Genomic DNA, 15270 nt, shown 5'->3' with positions numbered 1-15270 from the left:
ACCTGTTCTAGTGGAAAGTATTCCTGCTTGTGGGAGGGGGCTGGAATGAGGTGAGTGTTTTTCAGGTCCCTTCCACACCATCCTGGGATTCTGTGACATGCATTTTTAGTGCTGGGGAGAGGAAGGGATCAGAGGCTGTGCAGAGGGTTTCCAGCAAGTCCCCCCACTGCTAGGTTTGGGGGCTGGCTGTATTCCCATGCCTGTGTGCTCATTTCATGGCTATCTTGAGGCTGCTGCCCTCACCACAGAGCCAGGTGCTCCCATCCCTGCAGCACCTGCTGGGGATGGGGCAGGTAGGGCACAACCCAGGTCATGTCCCTTCCCCTCCTGCCCCATGGAGTATGGCTGTGGGCTCGGTGTCATCCAGGGGAGTGGTATGGCAGGTAGAAAACTCGTGCATGGCTGCAGACAACCCAGTGACAGGCATGGTGTGGTTCACAGTGTGCTGGCACGGGAGCAAGGATGTTGCCTGGGAGAGGCAAGGAGGGGCTGGAGAGGATCAGGGACACCCATGTTGCCCTCACTGCTGGGGCTGTCGTGGTTCTCTTCTTCTGTGCCGGGCTTTGACAGGGTCTCTCTGTCTCTCCACATCTCTCCTTCCCTGCTCCGAATTCCCGGGTGCGTGTACAGAAGTGCTCGAGCTGCCAGCAAGCAGGAGCCACCGTGGGCTGCTGCCAGAAGGGGTGTCCCCACACCTACCACTACGCGTGTGCCATCGACACAGGTGAGCCCGGCCACAGGGATGGGGCTCGGGGTCCTGGGCACTCTGACCCACCTCAGTGTGGGGCCCATTGCTCCAGGGTCAGGGGCTTGTGGCTCACTGGCTTGCCAGCGTGGTGATGCCCACTGTGCTGGCAGCACTGGCAGGTGTCACAAGCTTGTCTGGCCTCAGCTGAGCCCTTCACACAAACGCTGTGGCTGGTGGGTGGCTGTGGACTGGGGGCACACTGCATTCCCCCCACTGAGGGGCAGCTGCCTCGCAGTGCAGGCTGTCCCCTGACATCCTTGTCCTCTCCTCGCAGGCTGCTTATTAACTGAGGAGAGCTTCTCTCTGAGATGTCCCAAACATAAGGTAAGCCAGAGCTCCCTGTGCACCCCCCAATGCTCTGCAGCTCCCTGTGGCAGGAGGACCTGCCTTCAGACCCCAGATTTCTGGGGATGCCCATCTTGGATGCTCAGCTCTGTGTGGGCATCACATCCCTGGGGGTATGGGGTGTGCCAGCCCCTGGGTGCTGCTGGGTCTGGGACACCCCAGCCAGCTCTGAGGGGTCTTATCCCCTTCCCTGAGCACAGACGAAGTGGTGAACGATGGTTGAACCCCTTCTCAAAGCTTTGCGTCCCGGGTGGATGCCCGGTTATTGGCAACGGGGGGTGGGCGGCGATGGGGACAACCCAGGGCCACCCCCCTGCCTCCAACGTGATCCCCGAGCTGACCCCTCCGTTCTCCCCGCAGAGGCAGCCGGTGTAGCGCCCGCGGACACCCGCCCCGCCGCCAGCGAGGGACCGGCAGAGGAGGCAGCGCCTGGAGCAGAGCGGGGCCGGGCCGGGCCGTACCGGGGACCCCCCGAGCCCGTGAGCGCCCCGGGATCCCCCGAGCCCGCTCCGGGCGGGCGGAGCCAGCGCCGGGCTTTCCCTCCCGCCGGGTCCCGGTAAAACCCGGTCTGGATACGCGGGGGACGGATCGGGATCCCCCACCTGCGATGGCTGCACAGGGGGGGCGGGGGGTGTCCGTGTACGAGGGGGGGTCCCGGCGATGTTGTCTTACTGTGGGGCCGCCGGACCCTCCGTGGGTCCCGGCTCTCAATATCACACTGATCTGATCTGAGATGTTGCCTTCAGCAAACCTCATGGTGTCTGTATATAGTTCTGCGAAGAAGAGGATTAAAAAAAAAGACAAAAAAAAGACCAAAAAAAAAAGAGAAAAATGAGAAAAATGAGAAAAAAAAAGGGCAAACAACGGCCTGCTGTTTGAAACACCACTCTGCTTTTTCTGTTTTGTTCTTCCATCTCCTGTTTGCCCCCACCCACACCCAGGGTGCTGGGGGGATAAGGGTGCTTGGCCAGGCTGGTGGCACCCACCGGGCTGCCCCTGCCCCGCTCCCAAACCCCAAACCCTGACTCATTGCACCCCCACCCTCCCACTCCATGCGGCGCTGGCACTGCTGGGCTGGGGACACCTGGTCCTGCTGTCCAGGACCCCCCCAAAACCCACCCTCCTGCCTGTGCTTGGCCTCACCAGCACCCCTCCTGTGGCTCCTCTCGTGGGGGCTCTGCTCCCTGTGCTTGTGCTGAACCCCACAGCTCTGCGTGCTGAACTGGAGGAGGAGGAGGAGGAGGAGGAGGCATTTGCTTCCTCCCTCCACATGGGCCTGGCTCACCCCTCACTGCCCTGGTTTTGCTCAACTCCCTTGACTTTCGCTTCGTGGCCACCTCAGTGGAGCTGGGAGACAGCCCAACACTTTGGTGACCCTTGCCCACGTCCCCAGGCTCCACAGCCCATCTTTGTGTCACCCTGACACAGGTAGCAACCAGCCCAGGGTGAACCAAGTCCAGATCTCATCCTACAAACAGCCACTGGCTGTCCCCCAACCTCTGCAGCATCCTGCAAAGGGGGGCACACTGCTGGTCCCATCCATGTCCCCACAGAGCCAGCGTCCCATGTCCCCACCACCTCTTGTGTCCCCTCCATCCCACCCACCCCAAGGTTTGCTGGCCACACAATGTCTGTTGTTTCAGCAGCTGCCTCGGACACAGGAGTGAAAAACAAAAAGAGGAGGTGAGAAAAAAAAATTTAAAAAGGGAGAAATAATAATAAAAAAATTAATTTAAAGAAAAAAATAAATCCCGTGTCCTTGGCAGTGTTGCCTGAAATCTGGCTATTTTTAGTGACATCTTGTACATATGACTGTAAAATGGTAAACCGTGTGTATTATATATTGCCTCATTATATAGTGTATATATATGTATACATATACATATATATAATATATATGAAGACTGTAAATGTTAAGACTAGTGTTCTTATTAGTATATTGCTTCACACTGAAGATTGTGTGTAACAAGCTGTTTCTAAAAGATGTTTATTTTCCTTAAGAGTAAAAAAACAGGTCATTGCATTCAGAGCGTCAATAAAGATACAACGATTGTTTTGGAAGTACGTGGCGCCCTGCTCGTGGCCTCTCTTTATCCTTGGGGGGCTGCTGGGGTCCCCCCCGGGCTGTGACAGCCCCTGCCTGGTCCTTTGTCCCCAAGGGTCTCGCTAGAGGGGAAGGGGTGTGGGAACAGGGGGACAGCACCCCTGGGACACAGTGGGGTAAAGAGGGGGGTGTTTGGGGTCCCTCAGCACCCAGTGTCCCCATCCCTGCCACCCCCTCCCGTGCAGCCCTGTGGGGACAAGGTGACCACAGCTATGGGGGACTCCTTGCCCCCCACTTTCGGTGCCAGTCCCCCTCCAATCCAACACACACCAGTATAAATAATCAGCTTTAATTGTCTGTACAAAACTCTGCAACTATGAAAATACCGTTTAAAAAGGGAAAAGGGGAGTGGGGGGAGGCGAGGGGAGGGGTCTATGTACAAGAGGGGGTGAAGCAAGGACACAGGGGCGCCCACCAGCCCCCCAGGAGCCCCGTGCCACCCTGCCAGCCCTTCTCCCAAAGCCTGTCCGTGCTCCGGGGGGGTGGCAGCTCTTAATGGGGAGGGGGATCAGTGCTGGGGAGGAGGGGGTCGGGCGGGGGTCCCGGGACCTCTTGCCTACCGTGGGCATGGCTGGGCAGGGGGCACTCCCCGCTGCCAGGGGGCCACACCTGCAGAGGCAATCCCCAAACCCAGGGGTCCTGCAGCAGGGGGACCCCGGGGTGGGGGGGTGTGCACGGAGGGGCACAGGTGACGCGGGGGGATGCGGGTGGCACTGGGGGGGGGCCGGGTGGCACCGGGGGTCGCTGCCGCGCGTGCGGTGCCTGCAGTTCTGCGACAGTGTCACTAGAGGGCCCCACGGCCCGTCCCCACGCGGGCCGGGGACACGGACACGGCCCGGGGGGAGCCCTGGGTGGGCTCCCCCCGTGCGGCCGCCCCACGCTGCGACCCCCGCCCCGCACCCCCGCACCCGCCAGGCATCACCCGGCCCCTCCCCACCCACCCCTTCACCCCCCAAACCGCTGCCGAACATCCCCCTGCGGGGAAACTGAGGCACGGCCTCCCGCCACCGCCCGCATTCCGCACCCACGGCGGGGGGGCTGGCGGCCCCTTCCCCACCTATCCCGACGTGACGGTGGTGCCGCTGCCCAGCTTGATGATCATCTGCTGGCAGTCGTGCAGCGTGCGGCGGTCGCCCAGCTTGTCCAGCGTGCGGGCGGCCTCGGCCAGCATCCCCACGCGCTGGCCCGGGCCCGCCAGGAAGCTGGGCGGGAGGTAGCAGCAGGCCAGCAGCAGCGCCTCGGCGTGCTCCCGGGCCGTGGGGTGGCTTTCTGGCTCGCCAGCTGCAGGGGACAGAGCCGAGGTCAGCACCCAGGGTGCCCGTGGAAGTCACTGAATAAATTTCGGGGGGATCGCAGGGGGATGGGGTTATTCACCCACCCTGGAGCTGGTGCCACCACCAGTGGAGGGGCTCGGAGCTCAGGTGGCCCAGGTCTTGGGGTGCTGCAGGTGGGGTGTCCCACCCGCTGACCCACCATCTGTGGGGCTGGAGTGCTGCAGGTGGGAAAGGGATGTCCCACCCTATGTCTCACCCCATATCCTATCATCCAGGTTTGCTGTGGGTGCAAAATGGGGTCTCCCACAACTCAATGCCTGTGGGGGCTGCTGTAGGTGTGGATCAGGGTGCCCCACCCCATTTCCCGTCCTCCAAGGTGGTGACAAAGGATTCCCACACCATATCCCATCACCCAGCGTGCTGGGGTACTGTGGGTGCACAGCCTTGTGTCCCACCCCTGTCCCACCACATATCCCACACCCTGGGCTGCTGGGGTGCTGCAGGTGAGGACTGAAGTGTCCCACCCCATGTCCCACCCCGTGCCCACCTGTTTTGCTGCCCTGCACCCCTCTCCTCCTCAGGCTGCGGTCCAGGAGCTGGTGGGTGCGCGTGGGGCTGGCCCGGGCCATCAGCCTGGCGGTGGCTTCGTGCAGGAACACCTGGATTGGGGGGACAGTGAGCACAGCCAGGTGCAGGGCACCAGGGCACCGTGCAGGTGACAGGAGAGGGGCTCACCCGGCGCATGGCGGGGCGCAGGGTCTGTGCCAGGCGCCGGAGGCTGCTCAGGTCCTGCTGGAAGCCGCGGAGCTCCAGGGCGGACGCCTGGTAGAGGCAGCTGCGCTGCTGGCTCGCCCCCATCTGCTGCTGCCACAGGTTGGTGCGGGTGACCAGCAGCAGGTCACAGAGCAGGAGCTGGACCGCCTGCGGGGACAAAGGGATCGGGGTGAGCAGGGGGTGGGACAGACAGACGGGGGTGCCGAGGAGGTGGCTGCGGGCAGGCGCTGCTGCGCGGGACCCCCGCCGGGCTGCATGGCAGGGGCATTGCACTCCCAGTCTGACACATGCAATGCAACTACAATGCACCCCCGCGAGGGTCGGGGGCACCTCCCGCCAGGGCTGGGGGCTGGCGGCCGCCTCGTCCCTCCCCAGCCCGGCTCACCTTGTCGATGGTGCCCTTGGGGGGGCTGCCCAGCTCCAGGCTCTCCCGCAGGCAGCTGCTGGCCTTCTCACAGTGGCCCAGGGTGGCCTGGCTCCCATCCTGTTTGCTCAGCAAGGCACGGACAGCTCGGAAAGAGTGCAGGGCAGCACGGGGAAGGGGCTTCCTGCAAGGTGGAGGGGGCACGGTGAGTTCCTTTCTCAAAACACACCAGGTGCTCCAAGTGTGTTCAGCGAGGCCACGCCAGTCAAGGGAGAGGGGAGACATGCGATGAGGTGCCACCCCTGTCCCCAATGTCCCCAGCACTCACTCAGAGCTCTGCAGTGCCCGGGGCATGGTCTCCACCAGCGGATAGAGGCGCTCAGCCCCCTCCTCATCTCCCTGCAGCCAGTGGATAACGATGCCGATGAAGGATGCCCACCACTTGGACACGGGGTCAGTGCCTGCAGGGTGGGAGAGACACAGGAGCAGGGTGTTTCCACTGCCATGGCCCCCCACATGAGGTGACCCCAATGGGGGACACCGCAGCCTCACCTGTGACAGCCGCCAAGCCGGAGGTGATGGAGGGTGTGGGGCCAGGTGTGCCACTGACATCCGAGCAGCCGTTGAGCAGCTGGAGGTACTCGAGGGCATCGGAGAAGCGCCTGTGGAAAGGGGCTGTGAGGGGGCTGGCCCCACGGCAGGCAGGGGGAGAAGGTGCCCACGCCAGCACTCACCCCTCTCCCTGGGCAGTGGGACGGCCGGGCTCAGGCATGGCCACGCAGCACAGCGCCTTCTCCAGGAGGTGCTCACGGAAGAGCTGGGTCACCTGGGCCAGCGGGTCCACTGGGGCACAGAGATGGGGTCAGCAGGTACACCACACCCCAAAACAGGGGGTGTGGGGGGTTTGGGAGCTTGGGGTCACCTGGGTTGCCAGCGGAGCTGTAGATGGTTTCCCTGGGGACACCCTTGACCGCCCAGTCCCCGTCAACAAAGAACCGGTGGCCCAAGGGGTGGCAGAGCCACTGCATGGCAGGGGGCACAGCCCCACCATGGGACAGGGCCACACGCCGGGCGCTGCAGAGGAAGGGACGCTGTGGGGAGAGCAGGGGGTCAGGAAGGACCTGAGATTCCAATCCCAGGGGACACAGGGGACACCCCAGTGCCCCACACTCACCGCCAGGAAGTGGAAGCAGCGGTGCAGGCTGGCCTTGATCCGCAGGGCAGCCGCCACGTAGATCTCGGCCAGCGCTGCCACAGAGATGGCGTCACCGGCGCACTCAGCCAGGTTGACAGCGCTCAGTGCCAGGTTGATGGCCAGCAGGTGTCCCCCAGCCTGCTTCCCTATAAGAATGGGGACAGGAGGCTCAGCCATGGTGTCAGGGGGTTGTGGGGACATGCACAGGGGTCCCATCCCTCAGCCCCACTGAGCGGGGCCGTACCGGCGAGGTGCAGCTGGTGCAGGCGGTGATAAGCCATGGCAGCGTCGTGGGCGCTCTGGCGGACGTGGGCAGGGGGCGGGGGGTCCGGGCGCAGCCCCCCGGCGCGGGCAGCCAGCCAGCGACCCACCCAGAGGCGCTGGAGCAGGTGGCGCAGGAGGGTCCAGAGCAGGCTGCAGGCCAGGTCCCCGTGGGACGCCGGCAGCGGCCGCCCCAGCGCCCCGAGCGCCGTGCGCAGGTGCTGGGCCCCCTGCGCGAAGTCTCCCTGCACCCGAGAGACAGAGTCAGTGCGGGCAGGAGGAGGGACGGGGCAGGGGGGAAAGGGGACATGGGGCTCAGGGGGACGTACCCGGTCGAGGTCGAGGTCGGCCTGCCGGCGGTGTCGCCAGAAGAGGATGGAGGGCTCGGAGTGGGGGCGAGTGACGGGCTCCCCGCAGACGAAGAGCCGCACCACCGCGCCCAGCACCAGCGCCGCGTTCAGGGCCCAGAAGGCCAGTGTGGGCCACAGCCACTGCGTCCACCCCCATGGGTCCTCTGTGCAGGGATGGGGTCAGCAACACCCCACCAATGCCACCCTGTGCCCACCCCAGGGTCTCCATGCAGTGGCCTTCATCCCACGTCCACCAAAGAGCCTCCACCCAGTTGTGTCCACCCCCGACAGTCTCTGCCTCACACACACCCCAGGATATCCATTCTGGTGGCCTTCACCCTGTGCCTATCCCAGCAACATCTACCCAATGGCCTCTGCCCCATGTCCATCCCAATCATCTCCCATCTCAGACCTACCCCAAGACCCCCATCCTGATGGCCTTCACCTCCTGTCCACCATGACCACCTCCACTGTGATGGTCACCACTCTGATGCCCCCCATCCCAGCAGTCTTCACCTCATGCCAACCCCAACAGCCTTGAGCCAGGTAGCTCCTACCATACACCCACCCCAACATCCTGCCCCGTGATCTCTTCACCTCAACAGCCTCTAGCCCTTGCCCACCCTGACAGCCTCCATCCCACACCCATCCCAACAACTTCCATCCCAATGTCCCCCACCTCAGACCAGAGCTTACCCAGAGTGCCAGACTGAGCCATGATGCTCCTGCCGGGACCAGCGGTGTCCTGGCTCCCCAAGGGGGCTGGGGAGGCAGAACCCCGGAGGAGGGAGGCCAGGGGGTTGAAGGAGAGGCAGAGGAAGACGAAGGCGCAGAGGGCCATGCGGGAGCGGTCCAGCATTCCCTGGCTGCTGGGTGAGGGTGGTGGGTGCTCCTGCTTCACCTGCACGGGCAGAGTTGCTGTGAGCCTGGCACATGGGCATGGATGTGGGGTGGTGGGCACAGGCATGGGATATAGGGCATGGGATATAGGGCATGGGATATAGGGCATGGGGTATAGGGTACAGCATCCAGAGCATGGGGTATACGGCATGGAATATAGGGTGTGGTGATGGGGGATAGGCATGGGGGATAGGCAATGGGATATAGGCAATGGGATATAGGGCATGGGGAATAAGGCAGGGTGATGAGGCACAGGCCGGAGTACAGGGGCATGGATTTCAGGGTATAGGCATGGGGCACAGAGCACATTTTAAGGTAGAACAAAACTGCCTCCACACCCAGCCCCAAATCATGTGAGGAGCAGCCTCAGAGAACAAGACCAGGGCTCTCAGCTCTTTCCCCATCTGGTACACTTTGCCCTTGGCACCTCCTACATGAAGCAGCAGATCCCCTGCCCCACTCAGGGCAGGGAGATCCCCCCAGCCCTCCCTCACCTTGCCATGGGCACAGAGGGGGCTCTCAGGCTCTGAGTCGCTGCTGCTGTTGCTGCTGCCACCACTGAGTGACAGTGGGCTGCTGTGGGATGGTGAGCCCACGTCTGAGGGTGGCGGTGTCAGCATCTCCATCACCTCCGCCTTCACCACCTCCATGGGGGCCTCTGCCTTGGCCCCCCGGCTGCAGTGGGTCCCCAGCTCCTTCACAGGCTCTGCAGGAAGCAGAGTAAGCTGACGGCTGCCTGGGGGCACGGAGCTGAGCCTGCCACCCCAAGAGCTGCCCTTCCACTCACGGTTCTTCTGCATAGCCATCTTCAGGGCGAGGTTCTCCTGCTTCAGCTTCTGGTTGCTCTGCTGCAGGAAGCGGATGTACTCGATAGCCTTCCTCAGGATCGCCGACTTGTTGAGCTGCCAGTGGGCCGGGACGGTTCAACCCAAATTCCAGGCAAACCCCCCCCATTACCCAGCCCTGCCCCACCAACCGCTGCTCCCACCTTGGCCTCGGTGCCCACCACCAGGTCCTTGAGCTCCACAATCTTGTCGTTGATGGAGGAGCGGTAGCGCTTCTCGATGGCGTTGTGGGCCGTGCGCTTCTCGCCGCGGCTCTGCAGCAGCGCCGGCTTCCCGCTGGGTGCCAGCCGGTTGATGGGCAGCTTCTCTGCGTCCACCACCAGCGGCACTGTGGCCAGGATGGTCCCTCCGCTCACCAGCGCCTGCAGGGTGCAGGCTGGGGTCAGGGATGGTCCTGAAGCTTCTCCCCACCTCACAGTGCCCCAATGGTGGCACCTACCGGCACCTGGAGCGGGGTGGCCGAGCCGCTGGCACTGGTGGCCAGGGAGGCGATGGTGGAAGTCTTGGCGCTGCTGGCGTCTGTCTTGACGGCCGTCAGCAGCAGGGAGTCAGCCTTGATGAAGTGGGGCTGCAGGAGAACCTGAGGGGCACTGGGGGTCAGCGGGGCTCTGGGGGTCACCGGGACCCCCCAGCCCTGGCCCTGGGCTTACCGGCACTGACTGGATCTGTGGTGACACAGACTGGGTGCTGGGGGCGGCGGGGGCCAGGAGCTGCTGGGGTGCCACGTTCTGCACGGGGCCGGGCAGTGTCACGGGCTGGCTGGGTTGTGGGGCGGGCAGAGGGCTTGGCAGGGTCTGCCCCGCACTCCCAGGCTGCACAGCTGGGCATGGAGCAGAGGACAGCGTTAAGAGAGCCCCTGGCACCAACCCCATCCTGCAGGGACACATCCCCCCTCCAGCAACACCTTCACCCTGGGAGCCCCAATCCCTCCCTGCACCCCCAAATGCTCACCTGAGAAGCTGTGCTGGTTCTGGTAGCCCACCAAGGGCTGGGGAGTGAAGGGGCTGGGGGATGCAGGGACGAAGCTGGGGGCCAGCATGACGCCGGGCTGGGGCTGGGGCTGGGGCTGGGGCTGGGGCTGGCTGCTGGGCACCACCGACGGCTCCTCCTTGACCCCCAGGGACGGCGCCGGCAGCAGCGGGGCCGGGGGTGGCGGGGTGAAGGTGGCCATGCCGGGGGGCCCCGCGTAGGCGCTGCCGGTGGGGGCGGCGGGGGGCGGCTTGCTGGGACCCAGGAAGGTGTTGAGGGTGCCCGGCGTGGAGGGAAGCCCCGGGGGCACGGCGCTGTCCGGGGCACTGAACGGTGAGTCGAACAAGCCCGAGAAGTCATTGTCCGGCGTGTTGATCAGCTGCAGCATGTCTGTAAAACACACCCCCCGCGCCGTCAGCTGCTGCCCCGCACCTCCCAAGGCGGGCATGGGCTGGTCCTGTCCTGCCCTCCCTGCAGTCTAGCATTTAGGGGGCAGATCCCCATAATCCAGAGGCAAAATTCCCTGAGAGCCCATGAATCTGCTGTGCCCTGTTCCTCTCAGCTTCCACCCACCCCACTGGGGAAACTGAGGCACGGTGTCAGGGCTTGGCCAACAGCAGTCAGCGTTTTTCAGCCTGGTCTGGGAGTGGCAGGGCACATCTCAGCGTGTCTCTGATATTGAGGGGGGCTTGTGCCAGCTCATTAATTCATTTATTCTGTCCTGGGAACCCCGAGAATGCCCAAATCAGCCCCGGTATCAGGGGAGGGGGTGCTCAGGCTGGGACACCGGGGTGGCACCCCCGGGATGTGCCAGACCCTAGTGCCCAGGTGTGTTTGATCACAACAGCCCTCAGGAGGGCAGCTGGGCAAGCACAGCGCTAAAACAGCCCGGGCGGGGGTCTGTCCCATCAATGGCACCTCGGGGTCTCTGTGACACCTCCGCTGAGGTGTCCTGGGATGCTCCCACCATGTCCCCATCCCGGTACTCCCGGCACACCCCAGCGGGGGCACACAGACCCCGGCACACCCCACACTCCGGTACCCCCAGGCTCACCCCCCTGCACGCACAGACCCCGGGATACCCCCAGGGCACCCCCCACGCTCACACCCCCGGGATGTCCCCACCGAGCCTCAGAGCCCCCGGGCACAGCCCTCCCCATGGGGTGCAGCCTCCGAGAGGAACCACGGCGGTGACGCCGCCAGACGAGGAGGAGGAGGAGGCTGGAGAGGCGGGGGTACCTTCAAAGGTGCACTCCATGGAGGTGGGAGCGGAGGGGTCCCCGGGAGGAGGTTGCAGCCCCCGCTCAGCCCCGTGCCCGGCAGCGAAGAGGCCCCGGGATATTTTAAAGCCATGTTCTCGCCTCCTCCCCGGCGCCCTCCCCGCGCTGCCCGCGCCAGGGCTGGAGCGCGGCCGGGGATGGGGTGATGCGACTCCGCCAATCGCCGCCTGCGCGCCCGCCGGCCGCCCCCGGACAGCCCCCGGCGCCCAAGGTGAGCCCGGCACCGCCGGGTTACTCGCGGGCACTCGCCGCCGCCCGCCCGCGGTTACTCGGGGTCACCCCCTGGGTTACCCCCTCTGCCCCATCGCCCCCCCCAGCCCCGTGTGACCCCCCCGCACTCATTGCCCAGGGGTCACCCCGCAGTGATCGGGGTCCGCACACAGCACTGGCACACCCCAAAAACCATCCAGCCCTCGGCATCCTGCCCTGTGCGGGTGGGTGTCCTTCCGGGGGGCTCCCAGCCCCCCACTTCCACTCAGAGACCCCCAAACCCCCCCACAAGGCTCTCTCGTGGTCCAGAGCAAAGTCTGGGGTTGCAGAGAGGGGGTGCTCCCGCCTGTCCCCCCCACTCCCCCGCCTCCTGGGCACGGCTGTCCCACCCTCCTGGCACCTTCCAGGTGTTTCTATCCTGTGGCACCTGCAGCCACCCACGCCATCAGCAGGACAATGGGCACCCACCAGGGCCACCCTGGGAACCTGTGGGGCAGACACACTCGTCTGTGGGTCCTGGCAGGTCCCAGCAGGCTCAGGGCACCCACATCCGTGGGCACACATCCCACATCACCCTGGGGTTGGTACAGGGATGAGGGACAAGCCGCGGCCAGCTGGGGACCGGTGACAAACCCACTTTGGGGAACTGTGGGGTGCGAGGTGGCCCGGCTGGCTGTGATACAAAGGAGCGTGGCAAAACCCCACAGTGGGAAAACCTCATCCCATACGGCAGCACTCAGCCCTGGCACAGCTCCTGCTTCCCTGCCCACGCCAAAACCTCGCCAAGAAAAGCAGGTGGCACCTGGATCTGCTTTGATCCGCCCCGACTGCCACTGCGATCAACCTGCAGATCTGGGATGCCACCTCCACCCCAGGTCACGGAGGAGAGACCACCACAGACCACCCAGTGGGGCACAGGACCCAGTGGGGCAGGTGCTGGAAGTCCCGTGCCCGCCTTGCCGCTGTTCCACCGACTCTGCTGGAACCACTGTGGATCCACAGAGCTGGTGGAGCACGTGGCAAGGCGGGCGCGGGGCTTGCCAGGAGCTGGGATCCCCAATTTTTTGGGATCCCAAATTTTTTGCTAAAGCCTTGGAAACACTGAACTCAGCACACGTGGTGCTATGATGGTGGAAAGTGGGTCCCCTTGAGGAATGTGTCCCTTTGGGAAGTGGGTTCCCTCCGGGAATGAGTTCCCCGGGTTCATGCCCATCTCACGGAGCCCAGAGCGGCGGGGAGGTGTGCGGTGGCGGTGCCAGCCCCGGGGCTGTGGCAGAGCCGCCCCATCCCAGCTCCCGCCGGTTGGATGGGTTGGTTGGGAGAGCCCAGGAGTCCTGGAGGGAACGACCGAGAGTAACCCCGCCGGTGACGTCACGGAGGGGGCGGGGCCACCGGCGGCACGATGCTGTGACCGGGAACGGCGGGGGGGGGGATCATCGGGGCTGTCCCGGTAGCGGCACCTCCAGCGCGGGGGTCCCGGGGTCCCGCGTTCCCCCACGCCGAGCCCCCCGCTCCGGAGCGGCCCCCGGTAACGGGGCCAGAGCGGTTCTGCACCCACTCCGCGCTCCAGCAGCTCGGTGTCCCCCTCCCCACGCCGGGCCCGGCACCGAGCCCGCTCCGCCGGCCGTGCACGGAGACCTGGTTGTGCCCTGATCCCACTGTCCCAGTCAAACGCCGGTACCAAGTTCCCTGACCGTGCACCCAGCCCGGACCCCCCGGGCACGGCCATGCACGGAGCGCGCCCGCCCATCCACCGAGCCCCGGTTACACCCCCAGCCCGGTACCGGCCACGCACCGAGCCCCGGCCATGCCTCCAACTCGGTCCTGACCTTGCACCGAGCCTGGTTACACCCCCAGCCCGGTCCCGGCTGGGCCCCAAGCCCCGCTCATCCCCCCAGCCATGTCCCGACCATGCTCCAAGAGCCGGTACCGCGCCGTGCCCAGCCCCCGGTCGTGCACCGAGCTTGGTTTTCCCCCAGCCCGGTCGCGGTCATGCCCCGAGCCCCGGCCCCGCCGGGCCCCGTCCCCGCCGCTCCGCACCGTCGATGTCGCTGAGCAGGGCCGTGTCGATGTCGCTGGCCCCGGAGAGGCCGAGGGACGGTGCCAGCCCCTCCAGGGCCGCGTCGTCGAAGGCGAGAGCGCTCATCCCGGCGGCTCCGGTGGCTCTCGGTGGCTCTGCTGGCTCCGGTGGCTCCGGCGGCTCGGGCGGCTCTAGGGGTGGCGGGGCCGCCCGCCCGCCATGGCCGCGCTGGCCCGGGCACAGCACCACGGGGACGAGCCGCCAAGTTGGCTCCCGCGAACCGTGCCCGGAGCTGCCACCGGGCGGGGAGGGCGGGGGGGGATGGATGGAGGCGGGGCCGCCGCCGCGTCCCGCCCCGCTCCGCCACTCCGCGCCGCCCGCCGCACCGGGACCCCCGGCGGCACCGAGCGGGGACCCTCGGGGACACCGGGCACGGACCCCGCGGCACCGGGCTGGGTGCTGGTATACCGGGAGCTGGGCTGGGAGAAGCGCAGGATGCAACCCCTGAGCAGGACACCGTCCTCAGGGAATGTCACTGACCCCAGGGGATGTCACCAAGCCCGGGGGATGTCACCGACCCCTGGGGATGTCACTGACCCCAGGGGATGGGCACCGAGCCCTAGGAACAGACACTGAGCCCGGGAAAATCATCGATCCCTGGGGTTGTCAGTGAGCCCTGGGGACGTCATTCACTCCTGGGGACAGGGAGCCACCCCTGAGGACAGGCCACCAAGACCACCCCTGGGCTGGGCTCTAAACACCTGGGCTGGGCCCGGAGCCCCCTCAGTCCCAGCCGGGGCATGCAGGGAGCAGGTCGGGGAGCCCATGTGGGCAGGTGGTGGCGGTGGCTGCAGAAGCCTCTGCACGTCGGGTGCCACGTGCCAGGGCGAGGTTGGGCCACTGAACCAACCCTTCAAGGGCCCTGGGCCTTCCCTGTGCCAGCTCCAGGGCTCAGAGCGTGTCCCACCTGTGCTGCCCACCCATGGCATGGCCCAGGGTGGGAGAAGCTGTCACCCCCTGGTTAGGGACACATCGGTGCTGCCCTGTGAGCCTCAGCTGAGCCCTTGCACTCTCCTGGGGGCCATCAGTTGTGGGATCCAGGAAAAATGCTGGTGCCATTGGGATCAGGGCTGTGGCTGCTGCCCAAGCGTGGTAGGTCTCAGTGTGGGAGTCTCGTGCCAGGAAAATGCCATGCCCTGTGCCCTGCAGAGCTCCATGATCTGTCCTGCTGCTGGGATTCATTTAGGACTAGAAAATGTGCTGCAACATCAGCTCTCTGGAAGTTTGCCTCCTCTTCTTCTGTGCCACCAAACACAACCTGAGGCTTCCTAGGAATTCATTAAACCTGGCTGCACCTTAGAAACTTCCCTTCAGCCTCACTGGCTCCCAGTTGGTGGCACAGCAGGCACCCCTCTGCAATACAGGGACCCCCTGTGTGGCACGGAGCAGCCCAGGGCACCACACCGAGCTGGGCAGCAGAGCTGGAGCTGCACAGCCCTGCTTGTCCCCTCTGCACCCTCACCCCACTCCAGCCTCCTCAATCTGGGGACACTGACCTGTGCCCGAGCTGGGGACGAGCCCAGGGAATCCTGGCTCAGCTCAGTGCCAGCAGCTGGGGCAGCATCAGCCCT

The 15270-nt window shown here is 65.2% G+C and overlaps 2 protein-coding genes across 4 annotated transcripts in view; one reads left to right on the top strand and one right to left on the bottom strand.

Annotated features, from left to right (window-relative positions):
• Nucleotides 1-3157, top strand: part of RAI1 (retinoic acid induced 1) — a 74513-nt gene extending 71356 nt beyond the window's left edge. For both annotated transcript variants that reach the window (XM_036392231.2, XM_036392232.2), the window contains exons 4-6: nt 631-724; nt 1023-1072; nt 1454-3157. In XM_036392231.2, the coding sequence (XP_036248124.1) occupies nt 631-724; nt 1023-1072; nt 1454-1468 (159 nt within the window). In that variant the 3' untranslated portion in view covers nt 1469-3157. The remainder of the gene's footprint in view (nt 1-630; nt 725-1022; nt 1073-1453) is intronic.
• A 984-nt stretch (nt 3158-4141) lies between these two features.
• SREBF1 (sterol regulatory element binding transcription factor 1) lies at nt 4142-13928 on the bottom strand. 2 transcript variants are annotated; one of them, XM_036392714.1, is made up of 19 exons: nt 13660-13928; nt 10112-10519; nt 9811-9980; nt 9600-9740; nt 9304-9522; nt 9103-9217; nt 8810-9021; nt 8112-8316; nt 7395-7579; nt 7049-7310; nt 6784-6950; nt 6532-6700; nt 6344-6452; nt 6162-6271; nt 5938-6070; nt 5631-5793; nt 5207-5392; nt 5019-5130; nt 4142-4478 (listed from the first exon to the last, which is right to left on the bottom strand). In XM_036392714.1, exons 1-19 carry the CDS (start codon nt 13763-13765, stop codon nt 4255-4257), a joined length of 3396 nt encoding a protein of 1131 aa, XP_036248607.1. In that variant the 5' UTR covers nt 13766-13928; the 3' UTR covers nt 4142-4254. The 2 variants fall into 2 exon arrangements, with proteins under 2 accessions (XP_036248607.1, XP_036248608.1); XM_036392715.2 differs by lacking the exon at nt 13660-13928 and adding an exon at nt 11369-11612.
• Nucleotides 13929-15270: the final 1342 nt, after the last annotated feature.

This window comes from Molothrus ater, chromosome 16 (genome assembly GCF_012460135.2).
Source record: "Molothrus ater isolate BHLD 08-10-18 breed brown headed cowbird chromosome 16, BPBGC_Mater_1.1, whole genome shotgun sequence".
In the NCBI taxonomy this organism is placed as follows: domain Eukaryota; kingdom Metazoa; phylum Chordata; class Aves; order Passeriformes; family Icteridae; genus Molothrus; species Molothrus ater.
This window is presented reverse-complemented; position numbering and strand designations above follow the sequence as displayed.